General features: G+C 44.3%; 1 protein-coding gene across 1 annotated transcript in view; it reads right to left on the reverse strand.

The window, feature by feature from the left end:
• Nucleotides 1–11,162: 11,162 nt before the first annotated feature.
• RRM1 (ribonucleotide reductase catalytic subunit M1) overlaps nucleotides 11,163–19,790 on the reverse strand; it is a gene marked incomplete at both ends in the record, with an annotated part of 38,599 nt that continues 29,971 nt past the window's right edge. Inside the window, 5 exons of the mRNA XM_084231639.1 lie at nucleotides 11,163–11,351; nucleotides 12,671–12,859; nucleotides 14,176–14,271; nucleotides 15,225–15,360; nucleotides 19,381–19,457. Of these exons, the coding sequence (XP_084087765.1) occupies nucleotides 11,163–11,351; nucleotides 12,671–12,859; nucleotides 14,176–14,271; nucleotides 15,225–15,360; nucleotides 19,381–19,457 (687 nt within the window). The remainder of the gene's footprint in view (nucleotides 11,352–12,670; nucleotides 12,860–14,175; nucleotides 14,272–15,224; nucleotides 15,361–19,380; nucleotides 19,458–19,790) is intronic.

The following is a 19,790-nucleotide window of genomic DNA, read 5'->3' on the forward strand; positions in this document are numbered from 1 at the left end:
AGCACCAAGCCCAGGCTGCTGTAATTGGGGCCCAGGGGTCCTGCTGAGCCTGAGGCCCCAAGGGAGCCTCAAAGCCATCCATGTCCAGCTCATTATAGCCTAATTGGTGGCCAATCACCCAGCTGCCTCTGGAGATGGAGAGCAATGAGCTCAGAGGGAGAAAAGTTTGAGCAGCCACTGCTTTCTCCCACACGGCCACAACTTTCTCCACAGTGACCCAAACTTTGACCATCCTAGGGAACACTGAGGTCCCTGCTGATGCCCAGGTTTCTCCAGGGTGCCCAGGCCCAGGTGCACTGTTGATATGTCTCTGTCACCGTTGGGGCTGGGTAAGCCTCAGCTACAGGCTGGCCCTCTGAGGCGCCTCTCAGCACCTCAGAGCCTTGTGAGGGGCTTTAAGCTGGTGAGGGGTGTCCTAGCTCTATCCTTTACAATCTCACCCCATCCCAGGACACTTGGGGGGCAGCAGCCCCCTCCACACCAGCGAATGGGGCCTGGGCATCCCTGGGGCCAAGGGGAAGAGAAGTCTGATTGTCAACACAACCCTGGGCCCCCAGTCCCCAGGGGATCACAGAGGCCACTCAATTAGGCTGTTTCCTCCTCACACCAGCCACAGGAAGGAGGCAAGGTGATGTAAAAATGATGATAACCATAAACAAACAGCTGCCATCTCTGAGCTAAATGCCTTCAGCCATTAACTCTTTAGAGAAGGCCCGTTTCACACATTAGTAAACCGAGACTGGGGTAGCAGGCTGGCCACTCATACAACCTTCCCCTGTAGAGAGCAATCGTTTTTGTTGTGAGATTAATTTAGGCTCAATCCTTGCACTTAACTAGCTGTGTAAACTCATGCAAATAACTGAGTTTCTCTGAGTCTTGGTTTCTTTCTCTGTAAGTTGGGGGCATACATCTGTCTCCTGAAGTTTGGAGTTAAAAAGCATGTGTGTTAAAGCCTGTCATATTCCTGGCACAGCATAAACCACTAAGTGACTGGGGTTAATTCTGTTTTATATCTGGAAGAATGAAAAAAAGCAAAGGATCTAGAGCCAGCAATTCAAACAAATGTCTGCTCCCCTGATCCACACCTGGCCCTGTGCCGGGCTGGAGCTTCTGGTGGCAGTTAGATGCTCTCCCTTCCCTCCCCAGCAGACCAAGAGCAGAATCTCAGTGCAGAGTGAGCACCGCTGTGGGAGATCCGGACAGGTGAGGGGTCAATCTGAGATGTCACTTCACCCATGTAAACCCAGCACTGTCGACACGCACAGCAGAGTGGCTCCTGCCCCAGGTGACAGAGAGCCCAGTGCAATGGGGTAGGTCAGCACAGTCTGCAAGTTCCTTTAGAGTCTCAGGGATGAGGAAGCTGAGGCTTGGGGACCTCGAGTTGTTGCCACCAACAGGTGGTGGCCAGGCCCTGAGCGGGTGCCAGCGCTTTTTGACCTGGAGAACTGGATAGCCCTGCTAGGCGTGGGAATCGCCCAGCCTTCTGTAGTCAGGCACTCACCCTGCAAGGTCAGGGACACCAGCCAGTGGATAGACATGTGGGGCCTCTTCTCAGCGGACTCACACCCGAGTCAGCAAGACAAGCAGGTGATGCTCAAAATACAAGAAGAAAGGGCACAGAGGCCTGGGGGCATCCAGAGGGAGTGGGTAGGTTAGATGACCCCCCGCCTGCCCCAGTCAATGTGTAACCTGTCAGCTCCCTTTTTTAATTCCTTTGCCCACAGATAAATCCACAACCTGTGCACAAATGGAGAGCTGGCTAGGGACACATTCTATGAGCTCAGAAGTCCCAACTCAGTGTCATTAGTGATGACAATGGTGTCATCCGCAGGACTCCACAGCTCCAGCTTCTGTTCTGGGCATGGGGGGACCTCTACCCCACATGATAGTAGATAGGAGCTGAGTCTGGGGTCTTCTTAAGGCCTTTGAATCATTGGTGGTCATTGATGTCCCCCACAGGCAATGGAGTTTAGAGCCAGACAGCCCAGGTTCAAGTCCCAGCTCCCCCACTTAGTGGTTGTGTGGCCTGGGACAGATATGACACTTTTACCTGTTTCCTCCACAGACGGGGATAAGACCAGGGCCAGCTTCTTAGAGTTGGAGAGAACACACACACACTGGGGGTTAGAAACTGTGCTAAGTAAGTTACAGATGTTGCCTCATTTAATGCTCAGAACATCCCCGTGAGGGTTTTTTTGCTTATTCAAGGCATGCATTACTTCACCTGTGGGGTGCTTAATAAACAAATATTGACAGAGTTGATAGAATTGCTATCAGGTTCTGCGGAAGTGGCAGGGCTGGTTGTCAAAAGTGAGAAGATAAATGAGGCTGTTATGCACATCTCTTCAAAACATGAAAGATAAAGTGTAAGAAATATCAAATCAATATAGATGGAAAGAAGGAAAGGGAGGGAGTGAGGTGGAAAGAGAAGCTGTGTTATGACTATGCCCATTTTCAGCCAAGTACACTGAGTCTCAGAAGAAGCAACTTGCCAGGATCGCAGAGACCCAGGTCTGGTGACGTGCACCTTGACACCAGCATGTGTGATTGACGTGGGCTCACAGTCCTGTGGCAGGTGTGGAGGGGTGTATCAGGAATTTTGAGGATGGGGTGTCTTTAACCCTGCCAGACTCAGTAATATCCTTCCCCCGGCGCCAGGTGGCCTCTGCCTGCCATGGTGCTTGGGTGCCACCTTGTGGCGTCTCTGGGAAATGCAGGCTGCACCTGGCCAGAGAGAGTTCAACCCCACAGCCTAGAGCCACCTATTCCCAGATCCTAGGTAAGGCCTCTCGCCCAGACATGGAGAGGGGAGGACAGGCTGCTCCAAAATCTTTGCTCATACCCCCAGGCCAAATAACTTCTTTACGGGAGAAGCAGGCAGAGGGGAGGCAGAGCGATTTCATGTGTTCAACAAAACCCTAAGCCTCCTGGCTTTCTGAAGTGCCAACCCCACATGCCCTCTCGCCTACATCTCACAGCACACACATGGGCCATATCATACCACTTACCATATTTCCCACTGCCCACAGGTTTCTGGATCTGCAGCCCACCTTTTTAGGATGGGGGGGTCAGCCCAAAGGAGACTCAAAATGGGAAGTTTCCCTCCTTATGTACATGAGACTCACCTACCCAGGGCTACACAGTAAAGCCCTTATCAGGTGAGCCCAGGCCCCCAGACTATCACGCCAGTGGATTCTCAGAAAGTCTCCTCTCTCCTCTTACAAATGAAACAGCAAATACTCTGCTGAGTGCATCCTTTTACCCTGAGACCTGCCCTCATGGGATGACTGTTTTCAGGGTGTCCCCTTCTTGTTTCCCATTCCCACGGGGAGCTGGGGCCACCACCAGCCTGGGCCCAGGCCCAGCATCTTATGGATGTGGGGATCAGAAGCAGACTTGACGTCAAGTCCCAGCTCTGCCACTTGCTAGCCCTGAGGCTGAGCCCAATGCAGCCTCTCAGAACCTCACTTTCGTCTGTAAAGTGGGTGTAACGATCACTGCCTTGCCAGGGCATGTAAGTTTTAAGTGAGATACTGCATGTAACACTCCAGGCTCAGGACCTGGCCAGGGCATATGGTCACATGAGTTATTCCTCCCCCAGCCCCTGGCCAGCCAGGGAAAAGAAAGACCAATTGAGGGAGGCTGGAGAGGCTAAAATCCTCCAGTCACAACTGTTAACAGGGGACTGAGACCCAGGACTTTTCAAAGTCAGACCCTAGGCTCCAGAAAATCAAGGCAGACCCTTCACAATCAGGTGCCTCATCCACTTTGGCCTGACATTTCTGTCTCTGGGCTCAAAGACAGACCCAGGTGAGTCCACTAAGGAAGAGAAAGCACCTGGGAGAGGGAAGTGCCTGAGCCAATCCGTCATACACCTCGAATCAATGCTAATATGTAATGCCAAGAAAAGAAACAGGTAATCTCTTGACAATTGTGAAGATTCATTACAAATCATTCTACTCAAATCTACTTTTGACAGGGTTTCTATCCACTAAGGTGGTAGAGCCAGTCTCTTTATGGCTCACTGCTGCATCTTTATAAAGTTCCACTCTACTCATGCCCTTGAACTTTTTCCTAGGCCCATCTGTGCAGTTGTTTACAAAATCCAATCTCAGCAAGAACCTGCTAAATACGTTTAACCAGTCTCTCCACCCTCGATACATGATCACTATTTGTATCTGGTTGAGTTCCTCATCCTCCACCATCCCCTAGGTAATATCTGATCACCCTGGCTTATCTTCAGCAAAGAATCCAATTTATGTCAGTTTTACCAAAATCCCTGTATCTTGATGTTTCTTCTTAGTAACTTTCCACCCACTTAACAAGCCATGCCCATAGAAGACGACAAACTTAATACATAAGGGTGTGTGTTCTCACAGATCTACTGACCAACCAGCCTTTCCTTCCGCTCGCTCCCTTTCCTTGGGTATTTTTCCTGAGGCATAATAAAATTGAATTTAGGCCAGTTAATAATCCTACAATGGCCTTTACATGTTCAAATGAAAGGAACAGTTACACACCTCTCATTTCAAATCAAAAGTTAGAAATGATTAAACTGAGTGAGGCAGGCCAAAAGTTAGACCACTTGCATGTTAGCTAACTTGTAAATGCAAAGGAAAAGTTATTGAAGGAAATTTAAAGTGATACTCCAGTGAACAGCCTCAGTGCTGATTCAGACAAAACTTTGGTGGTCTGGATAGATCAAGCCAGCCACAACCTGAAGCCAAAACCTAATCCTTCGATTCTATAAAGGTTGAGAGAGGTGAGGAAGTTGCAGAAGAAAAGTTTGGAAACAGCATCTCCATAACATCAGAGTGCAAGGCAAAGCAGCAAGTACTGGTCTAGAAGCTACAGCAAATTACCCAGAAAATCTAGTTAAGATAACAGATGAGGGCCTCCCTGGTGGTACAGGAAGTTGAGTGCAAAGCTGTGAAGCTGTCTGCAGCCTCTGCAGTGTGGGTTCAATCCTGGCTGGCCAGGGAGATACCCACATGGCATGGCAGACCTCTCCAGTCTCGCCCGCTGCTCCCCTCAGCAGTCTATTTCACTCAGTCTGCCTGTTCTGCTCCCCGCTCTGTCTCTGGTGAATACTCTCACCCCCCGCACCTCTGGCCTGTATCCCGGTTCTTGTATGCATGAATAAATAAATCTTTAAAAAAAAAAAAAAAAGATAACAGATGAAGGAAGGCAGCTACATTAAACAACAAATTTTCAATGTAAGTGAAATAGTCCTAAATTAGAAGAGGTCATTCTGTGCTCTCATAGCTAGAAAGAAGAAGTCAATACCTGGCTTGAAAACTTCTGAGGATTTACCAACTCGTTAGGGCCTAATGCAGACGGTGACTAAGTTAAAGTCAATGTTCATTTATCATTCCAAAAATCCTCGGACACGTAAAAATTATGTTTAATCAACTCTGCCCGTGCTCTGTAAATGAGAAACAAAGTCTGGATGACAGTACATACTCTCAACATGGTTTACTGAATAGGTTAAGCCCACTGTTGAGACATACTATTCAGGGGGAAAAAAATCATCTGGTAATACGAAAGCTCTGATGGAGTGGTACAAGATTGAAGTTGCTTTCATGCCAGCTAACAGAATATCCATTCTGCAGTCCCCGGATAAACTCAGGAAGTTCAGTGATATGACCTCTGGGAATAGGAGATAAGTAGGCAATACTGAGAGACAGAATGGACTATCCTGTGATTATGAGCTCAGTGTTGGTCAACGACTGCTTTTTTAATTCTTAGAATGCTGTTTTCATTACAACGATGAAATTGCTTTACCTATTTTTCCTTCTTAGTGTAATTTCTGTCCTTTTCTCACTGGTTGAGAAAGTCCCAATTAATATCTGGAAATATGGTGCTCCACTGAAAGATGTATAGAGCAAGTCAGACAGACACAACTACCTTGAACCTAGTCTGAGAGAAACTGAGGCTTCTTCACAGAGGCTAATCTCTCCCAATACAGCCTATGACTTGACATGAAGCCCAGTCTCATCAACTATCAGGTCAACCTCAAGGCCTCCAGTCTAATCCAAACCCACAGGTTGGGCTCTAAAGTCCACTCCAGAATACAGGTGGCCTGATAACCCCACTCAGATACAGGCACATAGGTCAGGTCTACCAGTGTGCAGTCTAGCTCATTCAAGCAGGTCAGGTTCTCCTTAGAGACTTCCAGGCTGACAGAGAACCAGGTGAACTCTTCTCTGGGACTCATTCTGACTCAAAGACCAGCTGCACTTGAGACTCCACCCACAAAATGAGAGTAGAGGTTGAGATTAACTTCTCCCCTAAAAACAATAAAAAAAAATGTTTGATCAAAGGAAGACTCCAAAGTTCCCCAACAGAGTCCCAAGACTTTCCCATGGAGAAGTGAACTAAGGTTGGGGGCTGCTGAAGGGAAGGAGTAGGAGGAAGCAAAGGGGAATGTGACAGGGAGTAGAGATACCCCAGCCAGCAGAATGGGCTGAGGGTCAGCTATCCAAAGCAAAATGAAGCATTCCAGGGCACTGTAAAATTACCTGGAGGAACTTTACTTATGCATGGGCACAAATTCAACCCAGGACATTGGGAACTCCATGACTAGCATGGGCAAGGAAACTAACTAGAAAAGATCAAAGAGATCTCAGGTTGAACCAGGTCAGGCTCCATAAGGATCTATTGTCAGAGGGAAGGACCAGGAAGACAACTCACTAATCCCTTGGAAACTATCAAGAGGTATCCTGTGATGGTGTCTCTATTGCCACATCAAACCATCAGCTACCAGCACTCTTTAGAAATAGCCATTAGAACTGTCAAATCTAATCAGATTAAAAAGTCAATTCCAAAAACCCTAGAACCAATGCAGAAAACATTAAGATCCCATTCTTCTAGAACCACATTCAGTACCAAAATCTGTATTAGTCAGGGTTCTCATCCACCAGAGAAATAGAACCAATAAAGTTTGTAGGTGAGTGTGCATGTGTAAGTAGATAATATACAGTTACATAGATATATAGTCAGATACATGTTGATTTTTATATAGTTGGCTCACACAACTGTGGAACTGGCTAGCCTGAAGTTGGCAGAGAAGGCCAGCAGGTTGGAGAACTAGAGAAATGATACTGCAACTCAAGTCCAAAAACAGTCTGGAGTCTTTGCTCTCAGTCTGGAATCTTTGCTCAATTGGATGAAGGCATCCAGATTAGAGAATGCTAATCTGATGCTAATCTCATTTACTGAGTCTACAAATTTAAATGTTAATCTCATCTAAAATAAAATCTTCACAGCAATATGTAGACTAGTGTTTGACTAAATAGCTAAGTACTACACATAAAATTAATCATCCTCAGAGTAAGCCTAGCCAAGTATAGAACCAAACTACAGAGAATGAGAGTTCCTAAAATGCAAGGAAATCTGCCAAGCCATTAACTGAATGTACAATAATGGATTAGAGACTTCAAGACTGAAACACAATAGCCTCTGACAAATAGTTAGGAAAAGTCTCAAATGGAATACTAGAGTCCTCTACATTTAAAAAGCAAAGTCTAGAGAATGTTGTCAAGAAACGACAGTTAAATGCCTGATTTTCAAGAAAAAAAAAACACACTCATACAAAGAAATAGGAAAACATAATCCAGTCAAAAGAACAAGATAAAATAACAGAAACATGATAAACTGAGGAAGCCCAGCCATCAAAGCCACTGGGAGAGGACATTAAAATAACTGTCTTACCATCTTACACCAGTGAGAATGGCACATAGTTAAAAAACTAGCAACAACAAACATTGGCAAGGATGTAGAGAAATAGGAACTCTCCTAAAGGGGCACAATAGATTTGAGCAGGAAAATGAACCAATGAACTTGAGGTTAGGACTGTTGAAATTAACAAGTCTAACGAACAAAAAAATCAGGAAGGACAGTGAACAGAGTCTAAGGGACTTGTGGAACACTATCAAGTAAACTGACAGATGCATTATGAGACTCCCAAGAGGAAAAAGGTTTTGGAAAAGGGTCAAACAGATTATCTGAACAACTAATGGCTGAAAACTTCCCAAATTTAATGAAAAATGTGACTCTACCAAAACAAGTAGTTTAATGAACCCCAGGTAACATAAACTCAGACACCCACACCAAGACATAGTCAGATTGCTAAACCATAAAGAAAATATTGACAAGGACTGACAAGGTTATGGAATAACTGGAACTTTCATATACTGTTGATAGAAATGTAAAATGGTTGGGCAGTTCCTCAAAAAGTAAGTTAAAGTTATAGGGCCTCCCCGGTGGCGCAGCGGTTGAGCGCTGGGTTGCGAAGCTGCCTGCAGCCTCTGCAGTGCCGGTTCGATCCCCGGCTGCTCCCCGGCCACCGGAGGAGGGTCCCACATGGCTCGCAGACCTCTCCTGCCGCCCGCTGCTCCCCTCAGCAGTGTACTTCGGTCCTTCTGCCTGCTCTGCTCCCCGCTCTGGCTCTGGTGAATTCTATCACCCTCCCGCGCTTCTGACTGTACCCAGTGCTTGTATAAATAAATAAATAAAATAAATCTTTAAAAAAAAAAAAGTTAAAGTTATAATATAACCAACAATTCCGCTTCCTTATATCCAAAAGAATTAAAAGCAGGAATTCAGATTCTTGTGCATCAACATTTATAACAGCATCATTCACAGTATCCTTAAGGTGGAAATAATTCAAATTTCCATTAACACAAGAGTAGATGAACAAAATGTGATGTATACATATACTGGAATATCAGCTTTAAAAAGTAAGTTCTGAGGGCCTCCCCGGTGGCGCAGCGGTTGAGCGCTGGGTTGCGAAGCTGCCCGCGGCCTCTGCGGCGCCGGTTCGATCCCCGGCTGCTCCCAGGCCACTGGAGGAGGGTCCCACATGGCGCGCAGACCTCTCCTGCCGCCCGCTGCTCCCCTCAGCAGTGTACTTCGGTCCTTCTGTCTGCTCTGCTCCCCTCTCTGGCTCTGGTGAATTCTATCACCCTCCCGTGCTTGACTGTACCCAGTGCATGTATAAACAAAACAAAAAAAAAAACAAACCAGCAAACAAATAAAGCATGCCTCTATAAAAAAAAAAAAAAAAAAAAGTAAGTTCTGATATATGCATGCTACATGGATGAACGTTGAAAACACTATACTAAGTGAATTAAGTTGGACACACATACTGAATGCTTTTATTTTTAAAGGTTTATTTATTTATGCATACAAGAGCTGGGGTACAGGACAGAGGTGCAGGGGGTGAGAGGATTCACCAGAGACAGAGTGGGGAACAGAACAAGCAGACTGAATGAAATACACTGCTGAGGGGAGCAGCGGGCAAGACTGGAGAGGTCTGCTGCGCCATGCGGGTAGGTCCCTGGCCGGGGATTGAACTTCTGCTGCAGTGGCTGCAGACAGCTTCATCGGTTGCGTCTTCACCCCTTGCGCCACCAGGGAGGCCCTGAACCTATCTTTCAAGGGCAAACTGAAATTCCTACAAGGCTAAGCCCCATATTGTAATTTAAACTTGGCAGGGTTAGAGGGTGAGGTATTTATTCTTCCATTTCCTTCCATACATCTTGTATGTCTTTCTCTTGTATGTCTTACTGCTCTGGCTAGGACTTCCAGTATTATATTGAAAAGCAGTGGTGACAGTGGACTCCTTGTCTTGTTCCAGATCTTAATGGAAATGCTTTCAGCTTTTCACCAATGAGAATAATATTGGCTATGGGCTTGATTAACTAAAGTGACCAATTGTCAAACAGCTAACAAGACTTGAATCCAAGTGGTGGGCATATGAAGCACCAGCAGGGAACTGATGCATGCAGCATTTCCCAGTGTTAATTCCTTCCCTTTACCTTGGGGGCATGTGTATTATTTAATGATCCCACATAGCTCAGAGAAATGGAGGTGAACCTGAAGGGAGGGGAGAAAAGACCTGTCAGTTTGTGGGCAACAAAGGGAGCTCAGTGGGGAGGTATAAGTAGGATGGTTCTTATCATAGGCCCAGGTGACCTTAGTGATCCAAGGGTAGATGGTTGTCTTGCAGACTAATAAACTACATTCCTGTATGGCATTCAGGCACTTAGATGGGGTTCTTATTTTATAACCCCTACTTGCAGAAACATGGATGGAGCTGAAAGTGATCATGTTCAGTGAAATGAGAAAAAGAAAAAGAAAAATACCGGATGGTTTCACTTATAGGAGGAATGTAGGGAATCCAAATAAGGGATGGGGGGTAAGGGGGAAAGTAATTATCATAAAAATCAAAGTCAACAGGTAACTAAAAACCAGACATTCTGCAGCGGGGGAGGAGGGATTAGGATCAAAACAGGGGTGGAAGAACACAAGGGACTATGGTGATGGTGCATGGGTGAATTGGTGGTGGGAATTTCATGGGGACTATACCCAAGATGAGAAAGCATACATTGTATAAAATGAAGAATGATGTAAAAAAATATATTAAAAAAAATGTTTCAAATATGTTTAAAGAAGTAAAAGCAAACATGAACAAACAAGTACAGAAAATCAGGGAAACGTGACTCTTCAAATGTGACCTCTGTGTAAAAGTAAATGACAAAATTAATCTCACACAATCACTTAGAAATATTTATCTTTATTTCAGAATGACCTACAGGACCTTATACAATAAGGGCCCCATCAGCACTTCTCACGAATTATGACTTAGTTTTGTTTCTATGGATCTAATAGTTAAAGCAGCAAAACTAAGTCTACTTACCAAAACTGAGGTCATGAGAAAAGGGGTGTAACGGAGTAATGAAATCCAATATAATTACTCATTATATAGTAATGAAACCCCATATAAATTTCAAAAATTTACCTTTTTTTAGATAAAATGAAGTTTATTTTTTTAATTTTCATTTATGTATTTTTTACATCATTGTTCATTTTTAAACAATGTTTGCTTTTCCCCTCTCAGGTGTAGTCCCCACAGAATTTCCTTCCCCAATGCACCTGTGCACCATCACTTCAGTTCCCTGTGCTCCTCCCTCCCTCCCTCTGACCCCTCTCCTTCCTCCTCCCCTGTATGATGTCTGTGGTTTATACTAATTTTTAAAAAATCCCTACTTTCGCACCATATGCAAAAGCTCTAACACTTCATGCAAGCCTGCTCCATCTATCCAATCTCAGAGAGTAGCTGGCTATCAAAGAAGTGCTGGCCTCTCCTAAGTGTTTTCTCAGGATCCACACATCAGACACTCATCTCTATTCTCTAAAGAGCACACCATGGCTGCTGTGTTCCGCTCCTTCTCTTCCTCCTCTCTGGATGTCTTTTCCTTATCTTTCAGCTTCTCCTTATTTAGAGTGAACTGGATTGGATTAGCTGCTGGTCTTGTCCTTAAATAATACATCCCAGTCTTCAAACCCTACAAGGGAAAAAATACTATCAGAAGAAATTCTAAGGATACTAGACAATTATAAAAATAAGAAACGACAAAAATAAAATAGTAAATATTTATGACCAACGTTTAAAACACATTTCCATAAACCAGATCAAATCATTTTCTAAACTTGAAAGTCTACTCTAGGAAGCCTTCTCAAAAAAGACAGCTATATCCTGTACTTTTCACCCCTACAACAGGTTTATCTCTTTGGAAATGTCAGCTATTTTTGTTCTCTTTTTTGTTTTTATGTACATAATTTCCAAGTTTGCCTAAGACAACACTGGTTATATGTTAACATATGCTTTTGATTATAACTATTCAGAGGGGTAAATTAGGTCCCTGTATAGCAGTAGATTACAACTACTTCAAAGATCATCTCATTCAGTATTCCCAGTCTTGACACAGAGATGATCAATTTAATGTTTATTAAATAAGAAAATAAGTTTCTTATTCTATATGAACACCCAGTACAATAGCAGGGAATAAGAATACAATCCAGAAGACAGGACATTACAGTCAGCAAAGACTAGCTAAGTATTTGGCTTTATTTTGTAGATAATTAAAGTGGCAAAACAATGGGTGTTTTTGAATAATGGGTTTATAAGTGCAGTTTTATTTTAGAAATGATAGCAATGCATAAGACTGCATTGCTTTGTATACAAAGATATACAAAGATATATACAGATATACAAAGAGTTCATGAAGAAGCTAATAAAAACAATGGGGCCTCCCTGGTGGTGCAAGGGGTTAAGACACAACCTATGAAGCTATCCGCAGCCACTGCAGCACGAGTTCAATCCCCGGCCAGGGAGCTACCCACATGGTGCAGCAGACCTTTCCTGACTCACCTACTGCTCCCCTCAGTAGTGTATTTCATTCAGTCTGCCTGTTCTGTTCCCCACTCTGTCTCTGGTGAATCCTCTCACCCCCACACGTCTGGCCCGTACCCCAGTTCTTGATTGCAAAAATAAATAAATCTTTAAAAATAAATAAACAAATAAAAATTTTAAATGATGGTGGAGTAAGAAGGAACAACCAACACAATGTGATGAGTGATTGCATGGAGAGGAAAAGAAAGATCATTGGTTTCCAACTTACAAATGTAATAAGCCTAACAGAAACAAGAAAATCCAAAGTGAGAGAATGATCTGGTACAAAAACCATGAGTTCACTGTAACATATTGGATAGGCAGTGAAAGAACTTCTAGGTGACAATATTTAATAGATAGCAGAGTATGGAATTGCCCCAATTCCAAAATATCCCAGTTGACAATAAGTCCTCCTTGATTTCCCCTACCAACCTGCTTCCAGCCATAAAAGTGCATGCTAGTGAGTTTGCCATAGTTAGGCTCAGCAATATGGATGTTCAAAGACTGGCTCTGGTCAATGAAAGCACCTCTCTCAGCTGCCATCTTGAGGACAGTTTTCTGAGAGATTTCCCACACAGTCTTATAAAGTTGCTTCAGGTCATCAGGAATTTCTGGTATGCTCTGGAGAAGGTAAACCAAATGTTTAATGTACTCAGTAGAAGAAAGCAATATAATTAACAGGCTCTAGCCTTGGTTCTATTTTCTGTCAGATCTGACCCAACCATTATCATACAACTTGATCCTTATCAAGTTTCTCAAAACTGCTCCCCTCGGCTTAGGAAGTACAATAAAACTCTATCTAACCAATAAAATATCAGGTGGTAGTTACTAAGATTCATCTGTAATTGGTTTATGGCCAAAACATTCATTGTTCTAGAGGCACTTAATAAAGGAAAACTCACAGCTAAGTAGCAATACAAATCACTAGGGCTATAACTCACAGGGATATGATCAAGGGAAGTAATGATAAACTCTTTTATAAACTAGGATTCCACAAACTCCACTTGGAGTCATTAAAAATTAGGTTTTCTCAGGTCTAGGGTTAACATGCATCAAAACATGCAGGCTGGCTAATGCTACAGTTTCTGTCAGCATACACAAAAATACTAAAGGAAACTTCATCTGTGTTACCAAGTCAATCAATCCCAGCAAGAAGCCACTATTTATAGGGGCCTCCCCTGGTGGCGCAGCGGTTGAGCGCTGGGCTGCGAAGCTGCCCGCAGCCTCTGCAGCACCAGTTCAATCCCCAGCCACCAGCAATGGTCCCACGTGGCGCGACAGACCTCTCCTGCCGTGCCCGCTGCTCCCCTCAGCAGTGTATTTCATCTGTCTGCCTGTTCTGTTCCCTGCTCTGGCTCTGGTGAATTCTCTCACCCTCCTGCACTTCTGACTGTACCCAGTGTTTGTATAAATAAATAAATCTTTTTTAAAAAAAAAGACGCCTCTATTTATAAATTCTTGATGTTCAGTTGCAAACTGTTAAACACCATCTGTCATTCTGTCTTTTGGGCTATCAATCCTCAACTCTACCATACTTTTTAATTAAGTTTGACTCTCTAATCTCAGACTTATATCAGTAGTTCCCAAACTTTGTGCATTTTGGAATGATGTAAGGAGTCTTTAAAAAAACAGATACCTGGCTCCCAATACCAGACATTTTGATGTAATCGGTATAGGTACAATGCAAATTTCAGAATTTTAAGTGCTCCCCAAATGATTCTAAGAAGCAAAGAAGTTGGAAACTACTGCTTTATATTATTGCACAATTAAGAGGGAAAGGCCTGGTTATGTGAAGATGTATATAATCCCAGCAAAACAACGCAGAGGTGAACAGAGCCTATTCAATCACAGAGAATGGCCATTTTTTCTATTGGTGGGAAAAGTGAAAGGTACCACAATTTCCAACTTAGCTCCTGAAGAGATATTTCATTCTTTACCTGGATAGACCCATTGCATGCAATAATCTGGTTTTTCATCTCTTCATTCCATAAGCCCCGCTCAGTAAGATCTTTCAGTAAGTGAGGATTTACAATCTGAATAGAAAAACAGAAAAGACCAAGAGGTAACAATGATAGGAACTAAACAGAATCATATGTTTGGAGCTTAAAGCAAAATACTAAACATTTATTTAACATTGCTTGGTAAATTCTATTTTTTGTAATATTGACAGGTCTATCCCACCACACAAAAGCTATAGTCCTTTAAAATCTTGGTATCTAGTATTCAAGAACCATATTATGTGGCATCTGCGAAAGTGAAAAGAACTAACATTCCCCAAAGTGGGTTAAAAAAAAAAGTGGATTCTTATTTTTTTCCCAAAGTCAACATATAATAAACATAAGAAAAATAAGAAGTATATCTACCCCGAAACTTGGGGAAACTTATTATTTCATAATAACTGGAAATTCACAAATAAAAATCTTTTAAATTAGTTGGTTCTCATCTCTAGTTGCACATTAAATTATCTGAGAACCTTTAAAAAATACTGGTCCATGGGCCTCCCCTGGTGGCGCAGCGGTTGAGCACTGGGCTGGGAGGCTGCCGGCAGCCTCTGCAGCGCCGGTTCGTTCCCCAGCTGCCGGCGAGGGTCCCCCCCAAAAAAAAAAAAAAAAAAAAAATACTGGTCTTACCCCCCACAAATTCTCATTGAGAACCACTGTTTTAAATGATGCTCCTATATACATCTTGAGTATCATCAATTTAGGCATCCAGGGTTATAGACTCTATCATGATGATTACAGAATGGTGAAATAACATGTGAACTCTAATATCAACAAGTTACTTCCATATTCAACCATCAATCATTCACTCTTCTGGCAGATATTTATTGAATGTCTACTTGTGCTAAAAAAACATAAAACATTAGAGACAAAATTTTGCCCCCCTACTGAGTAAAAGGGGTATTCTAAACATGAGTTAGCATTTATTCCCAACATCAGGCCTTTTGAAAGATCTCCCTGTAGGTCTGTAGTTGTGATCTTCTCACCTGAAATTCTCCTGACAAAACTCTGCGAGTATAGATGTTGCTGGTATAAGGTTCAATGGACTCATTATTTCCCAGGATCTGAGCAGTGGAAGCAGTAGGCATTGGGGCAATAAGTAAACTGTTTCTTACACCATATCTAAAAAAAAAAGGAGAATATTAAATGCCAGCCCTAAAGCTACAGTCTGCTAGGAAATCAGCTATCTTAAGTCACTGTAGTAAATGAAGCTGCTAGGGGGTACCATTATACATGCATTTGATTCATTTGTTAACTTTTGCATTTAACTCCAACAGGGTTGCAACTCCACGATATGGGTAGTATATTTTGGGATAATTTTATTTTATCCCCTTTCCACACATATGTTTTCTAAACTTTCTAACACACATTATTTGATTAAACAATTTTAAGGCAAAGATAAATTTCTAAGAGCATTTTAAAGCTACTGCTTCCTTCTGCAAACATTAAACACGTCCCATATGTATTAAACCAGAAATGATAGAGTCATCATGAGAGAAAATGAAAACAGCCTGTTTCAGTATTCATTCAGCAAAACACTCTGCCGGTCCTCAAATCTCTTATATTTTGGGAGGCCTGCAAAGACTCAATTTTTACATTACCCCTCCAAAAGTTCTTCCAAAATCCCTAATTTATTGCTATGACAATCAAGTCAACAAAAGCATTTCTGTGCCCAATGTGCATTAAGTAATTGTAATGGCAGGAAGGACACAGGGCAGGATCTCTATGACCCGAGCAGACAGGGTAAGGAGGAGAGAGTCCTGGAGCCCTCAGTGGCTTTTGCAGGCTTTTATTGGGATTTACCAGGTACACAGCAGGCAGGGGTGCTGGGGGGCCGGAAGGCTGGTAGGCCTCCCAGCCCCCAGCAAGTCTTCACTCTTCCTGGGCTCTCGCGTTCTCTCTGCTTCTCTCACTTCCGTTCATTCTGCTTCTTCCATTCGTTCTTCTCTCGTTCTCGTGGTACTCTCTGCTCTGCTTCTCTTGGTTCTGCCGCTGGTAGTCTGCATACTCCATCGCGCTCTGTCACTCTTAGCCACACTCCTCTGTACACTCCATTGTACTCTTCCATCCTCCACAACGTGTGACCACACCACACTCTGGTGTGCCACTCTTATAAACTCAGTCTCTCAGCCCAGGTGAATCCCATCACATATGCCCACACCCTGTTCCAGGTGCCCGCCATCAGGCATGCATTCAGGACCACAAGGATCCACCATCAATCTTAATGGTGGGAGGGCAGAAAAGCCTGGTATCATTTACTTACCCTACAATCCACCCCCCTCAGGGTTTTCATCCATACAGTCCTTATCAGTCTATATCTAAGTCATATACGTTTCTCTTGGCAATATGAACACTGCAGCCATGGCCCACAAAAGCAAATGAAATACATCACAATATAGGGCCTCCCTGGTGGCACAGCGGTTGAGCGCTGGGCTGCAAAGCTGCCCACAGCCTCTGCAGCGCTGGTTCTATCCCCGGCCACCGGCGAGGGTCCCACATGGCGCACAGACCTCTCCTGCCGCGCCTGCTGCTCCACTCAGCAGTGTACTTCATCATTCTGCCTGTTCTGCTCCCCGCTCTGGCTCTGGTGAATTCTCTCACCCTCCCATGCTTCTGACTGTACCCAGTGCTTGTATAAATAAATAAAAAAATCTTTAAAAAAAAAAAAAGAGATACATCACAATATAACAAAATACAACAGAACACAAATAAGTCCAGGCAGGGCACCAACCTAGTGGCAAAAGACAAGATTATTGGCACCAGCAGATGATCCACCACTTCTGCTGCCGAAGGCACCGCTCAAAGGGAGGGGAACTACTCAAGTATCTGCCGTCACATGCCAGGAGCCATAAGGCTTCCTGACCTTCCTCTGGCTGTGGTCTCGGCCACAAGCCACACACCGCATCCACCCCCAGGATGCACTCACTCTTGGATTGGCGATTCTATACTATTGGGGGTAATCGCCAATCCTCAGGGTTTCTGTCTGCAGTTGCTCCAACACTCGGCTTTCATAGCCATCAATGCGAGATGCAGACCCCTGCACTCAGGCCAACCCACTGCACAAGCACATGGGTCGGGGATCCATGGTATGAGCTCCACATGTGGCCTCTCTTGGGTCCCCTCTTTGGCTGTAGGCTCCACCACCAGCCACATTTCCCACCTGTCCCCCAAGGATAGGTTCCTCAGCTCCTCACCCTTACTCGACAATGAGCAGGGCATCACCCACTGGTGATTTTAAGAGACTCACTGGCCTTCTTTAGCATACTTAGTACTTAACAGCCACTCAGGGTTTCTCAATCTTAGCACCAGCTTTTGCCTTCTCAGTTGGCTTTTCTCCTCTCCCTAGCTGCTGGGCAGTACACAGGTTGCTTTTGGCCACTGAGGCCCACTGGCCACCCCCAGATTCCCATCTCCTGGGGTGTACAAATCATACCATCTGTAGGGGCAGGAAGACCACAATGCAGGTTTTCTGATCCAGCAGACCGGGTAAAGGAGGAGTCAGAGTCCTCAGTGGCTTTTGCAGGTCTTTTATTTAGATTTACCAGGCATATGGCAGGCAGGGGTGCTGTGGGGCCAGGAGGCTGGTAGTCCTCCCAGCCCCCAGCAAATCCTCACTCTATCTGGGCTCTCTGGTGTTCTCTCTGCTTCTCTTCTTCTCTCAGTTTCCGTTCCTTCTTGGCTTCTGCTGGCGTCCCCATGACACCACCCTTATAAACTCAGTCTCTCAGCCCAGGTGTATCCACTTCAGGTGCCCACCATCAGGCATGCATTCAGGACCACAGGGTTCCCTCATCTATCCTAATGGCAGGAGGGCAGAAAAGCCTGATACTTTTACCTTCCCCTACACCACCCATCCCCAGAGTCCCCAAAACATAACAACCTGCCAAGTTTCCTCTGCCTTCTGGTGGGATTGTCAGTCCAACTCCATTAGTACAAGTCCATTAGCCTCCCCCGACATCAGCACTGGAGAGCTCCGAATCGTGGTCCTTTCTTCCCCGATGATTCTGCTGCCTCCGGGGTCACTGGCTGGTCCTCGCAGGTCATCTCCTCCTCCAGGCGAGGTTTTGTCTTGCAGCTCCCGGACCTTGTCCATCTCCTGTTCTGCCGTGACGCCTCCAGCATTTTCACAGGCTCTCGGTCTGCTACGCCTCAGTCCCTCCTGAGATCTTCAGAGGGCTCCATACCCATCTACATGGATCATCCTGCCGACTACGCCAATTGTAAGGGCAGGAAGGGCACAGGGCAGGATCTCTATGACCCGAGCAGGGTAAGGAGGAGAGGGTAAGGAGGAGAGAATCCTGGAGCCCTCAGTGGCTTTTGCAGGCTTTTATTGGGATTTACCAGGTACACAGCAGGCAGGGATGCTGGGGGGCCGGGAGGCTGGTAGGCCTCCACAGCAGGCCTCCCAGCCCCCAGCAAGTCTTCACTCTTCCTGGGATCTCGCGTTCTCTCTGCTTCTCTTGCTTCCATTCATTCTGCTTCTTCCATTCATTCTTCTCTCGTTCTCGTGTTACTCTCTGCTCCTGCTTCTCTTGGTTCTGCCACTGGTAGTCCATCATACTCCATCGTGCTCTGTCACACTCAGCCACATCCTCTGTATGCTCCACTGCACTCCTCCATCCTCCACAACGCATGACCACACCACACTCTGGTGTGCCACTCTTATAAACCCAGTCTCTCAGCCCAGGTGAATACCATCACATATGCCCACACCCTATTCCAGGTGCCCACCATCAGGCATGCATTCAGGACGGCTAGGATCCACCATCAATCCTAATGGCAGGAGGGTAGAAAAGCCTGATATCATTTACTTACCCTACAGTAATAAAAGTGAAAAATAAAGCAAGCACACTTATAAATATGATAAATAAAAAAAAAAAAAATTACCCCACCTGGGTTAAGTTCCTAAAAGATCAACTAACGATACCTACTATGCACTGAAATGTTTTAATTGTACCAATTTGCAGATTACCACAATGCATATATTATCTTGTGGAGTATTTTTATAAAAATAATTTTGTTGATAGGCCAGTTTAGCCCCTTTTAAGAGAAAAAATGAGTTTTGGAAGTTAAAATAACATGCCTAACTTCTGAAGAACCAGGATAAAAACCTGAAACCTCCTTATTACACAGCTTACTTACTTTGCAATCTTCTCCTTAAGAATTTTCCAGTCCCATAGGTCTGTGGGAGTAACATTCCACATATCATACTGAAGGATCTAAAAAATGAACGACCCAAATTTATGACAAATCACAACAAACTATGACCAAAATCAAACAAATGACTAACTACAATGCCCCCATGTCACAACAATAACAAATGAGGTCTTCTAGCAGAAGCATGTAAGAAATACAAAATCCAGAGATTTTCCTGGATAATCTTCTATTTTGTGATAACTAATCATAAGCAAGCTAAGAAAACTGGCTAAGGGCTTAGCTCTTTTCCACATCCTACCCTCTCAGGACTCATTTCTATAAACCGGAAATTCTAATACTCAAGAAAGTGTGTTGCTGAGATGTATTTTCTTTTTTTAATAATGAAAGTATTATGT

Source organism: Talpa europaea, assembly GCF_964194135.1.
Source record: "Talpa europaea genome assembly, chromosome: 1".
NCBI classification, from domain to species: domain Eukaryota; kingdom Metazoa; phylum Chordata; class Mammalia; order Eulipotyphla; family Talpidae; genus Talpa; species Talpa europaea.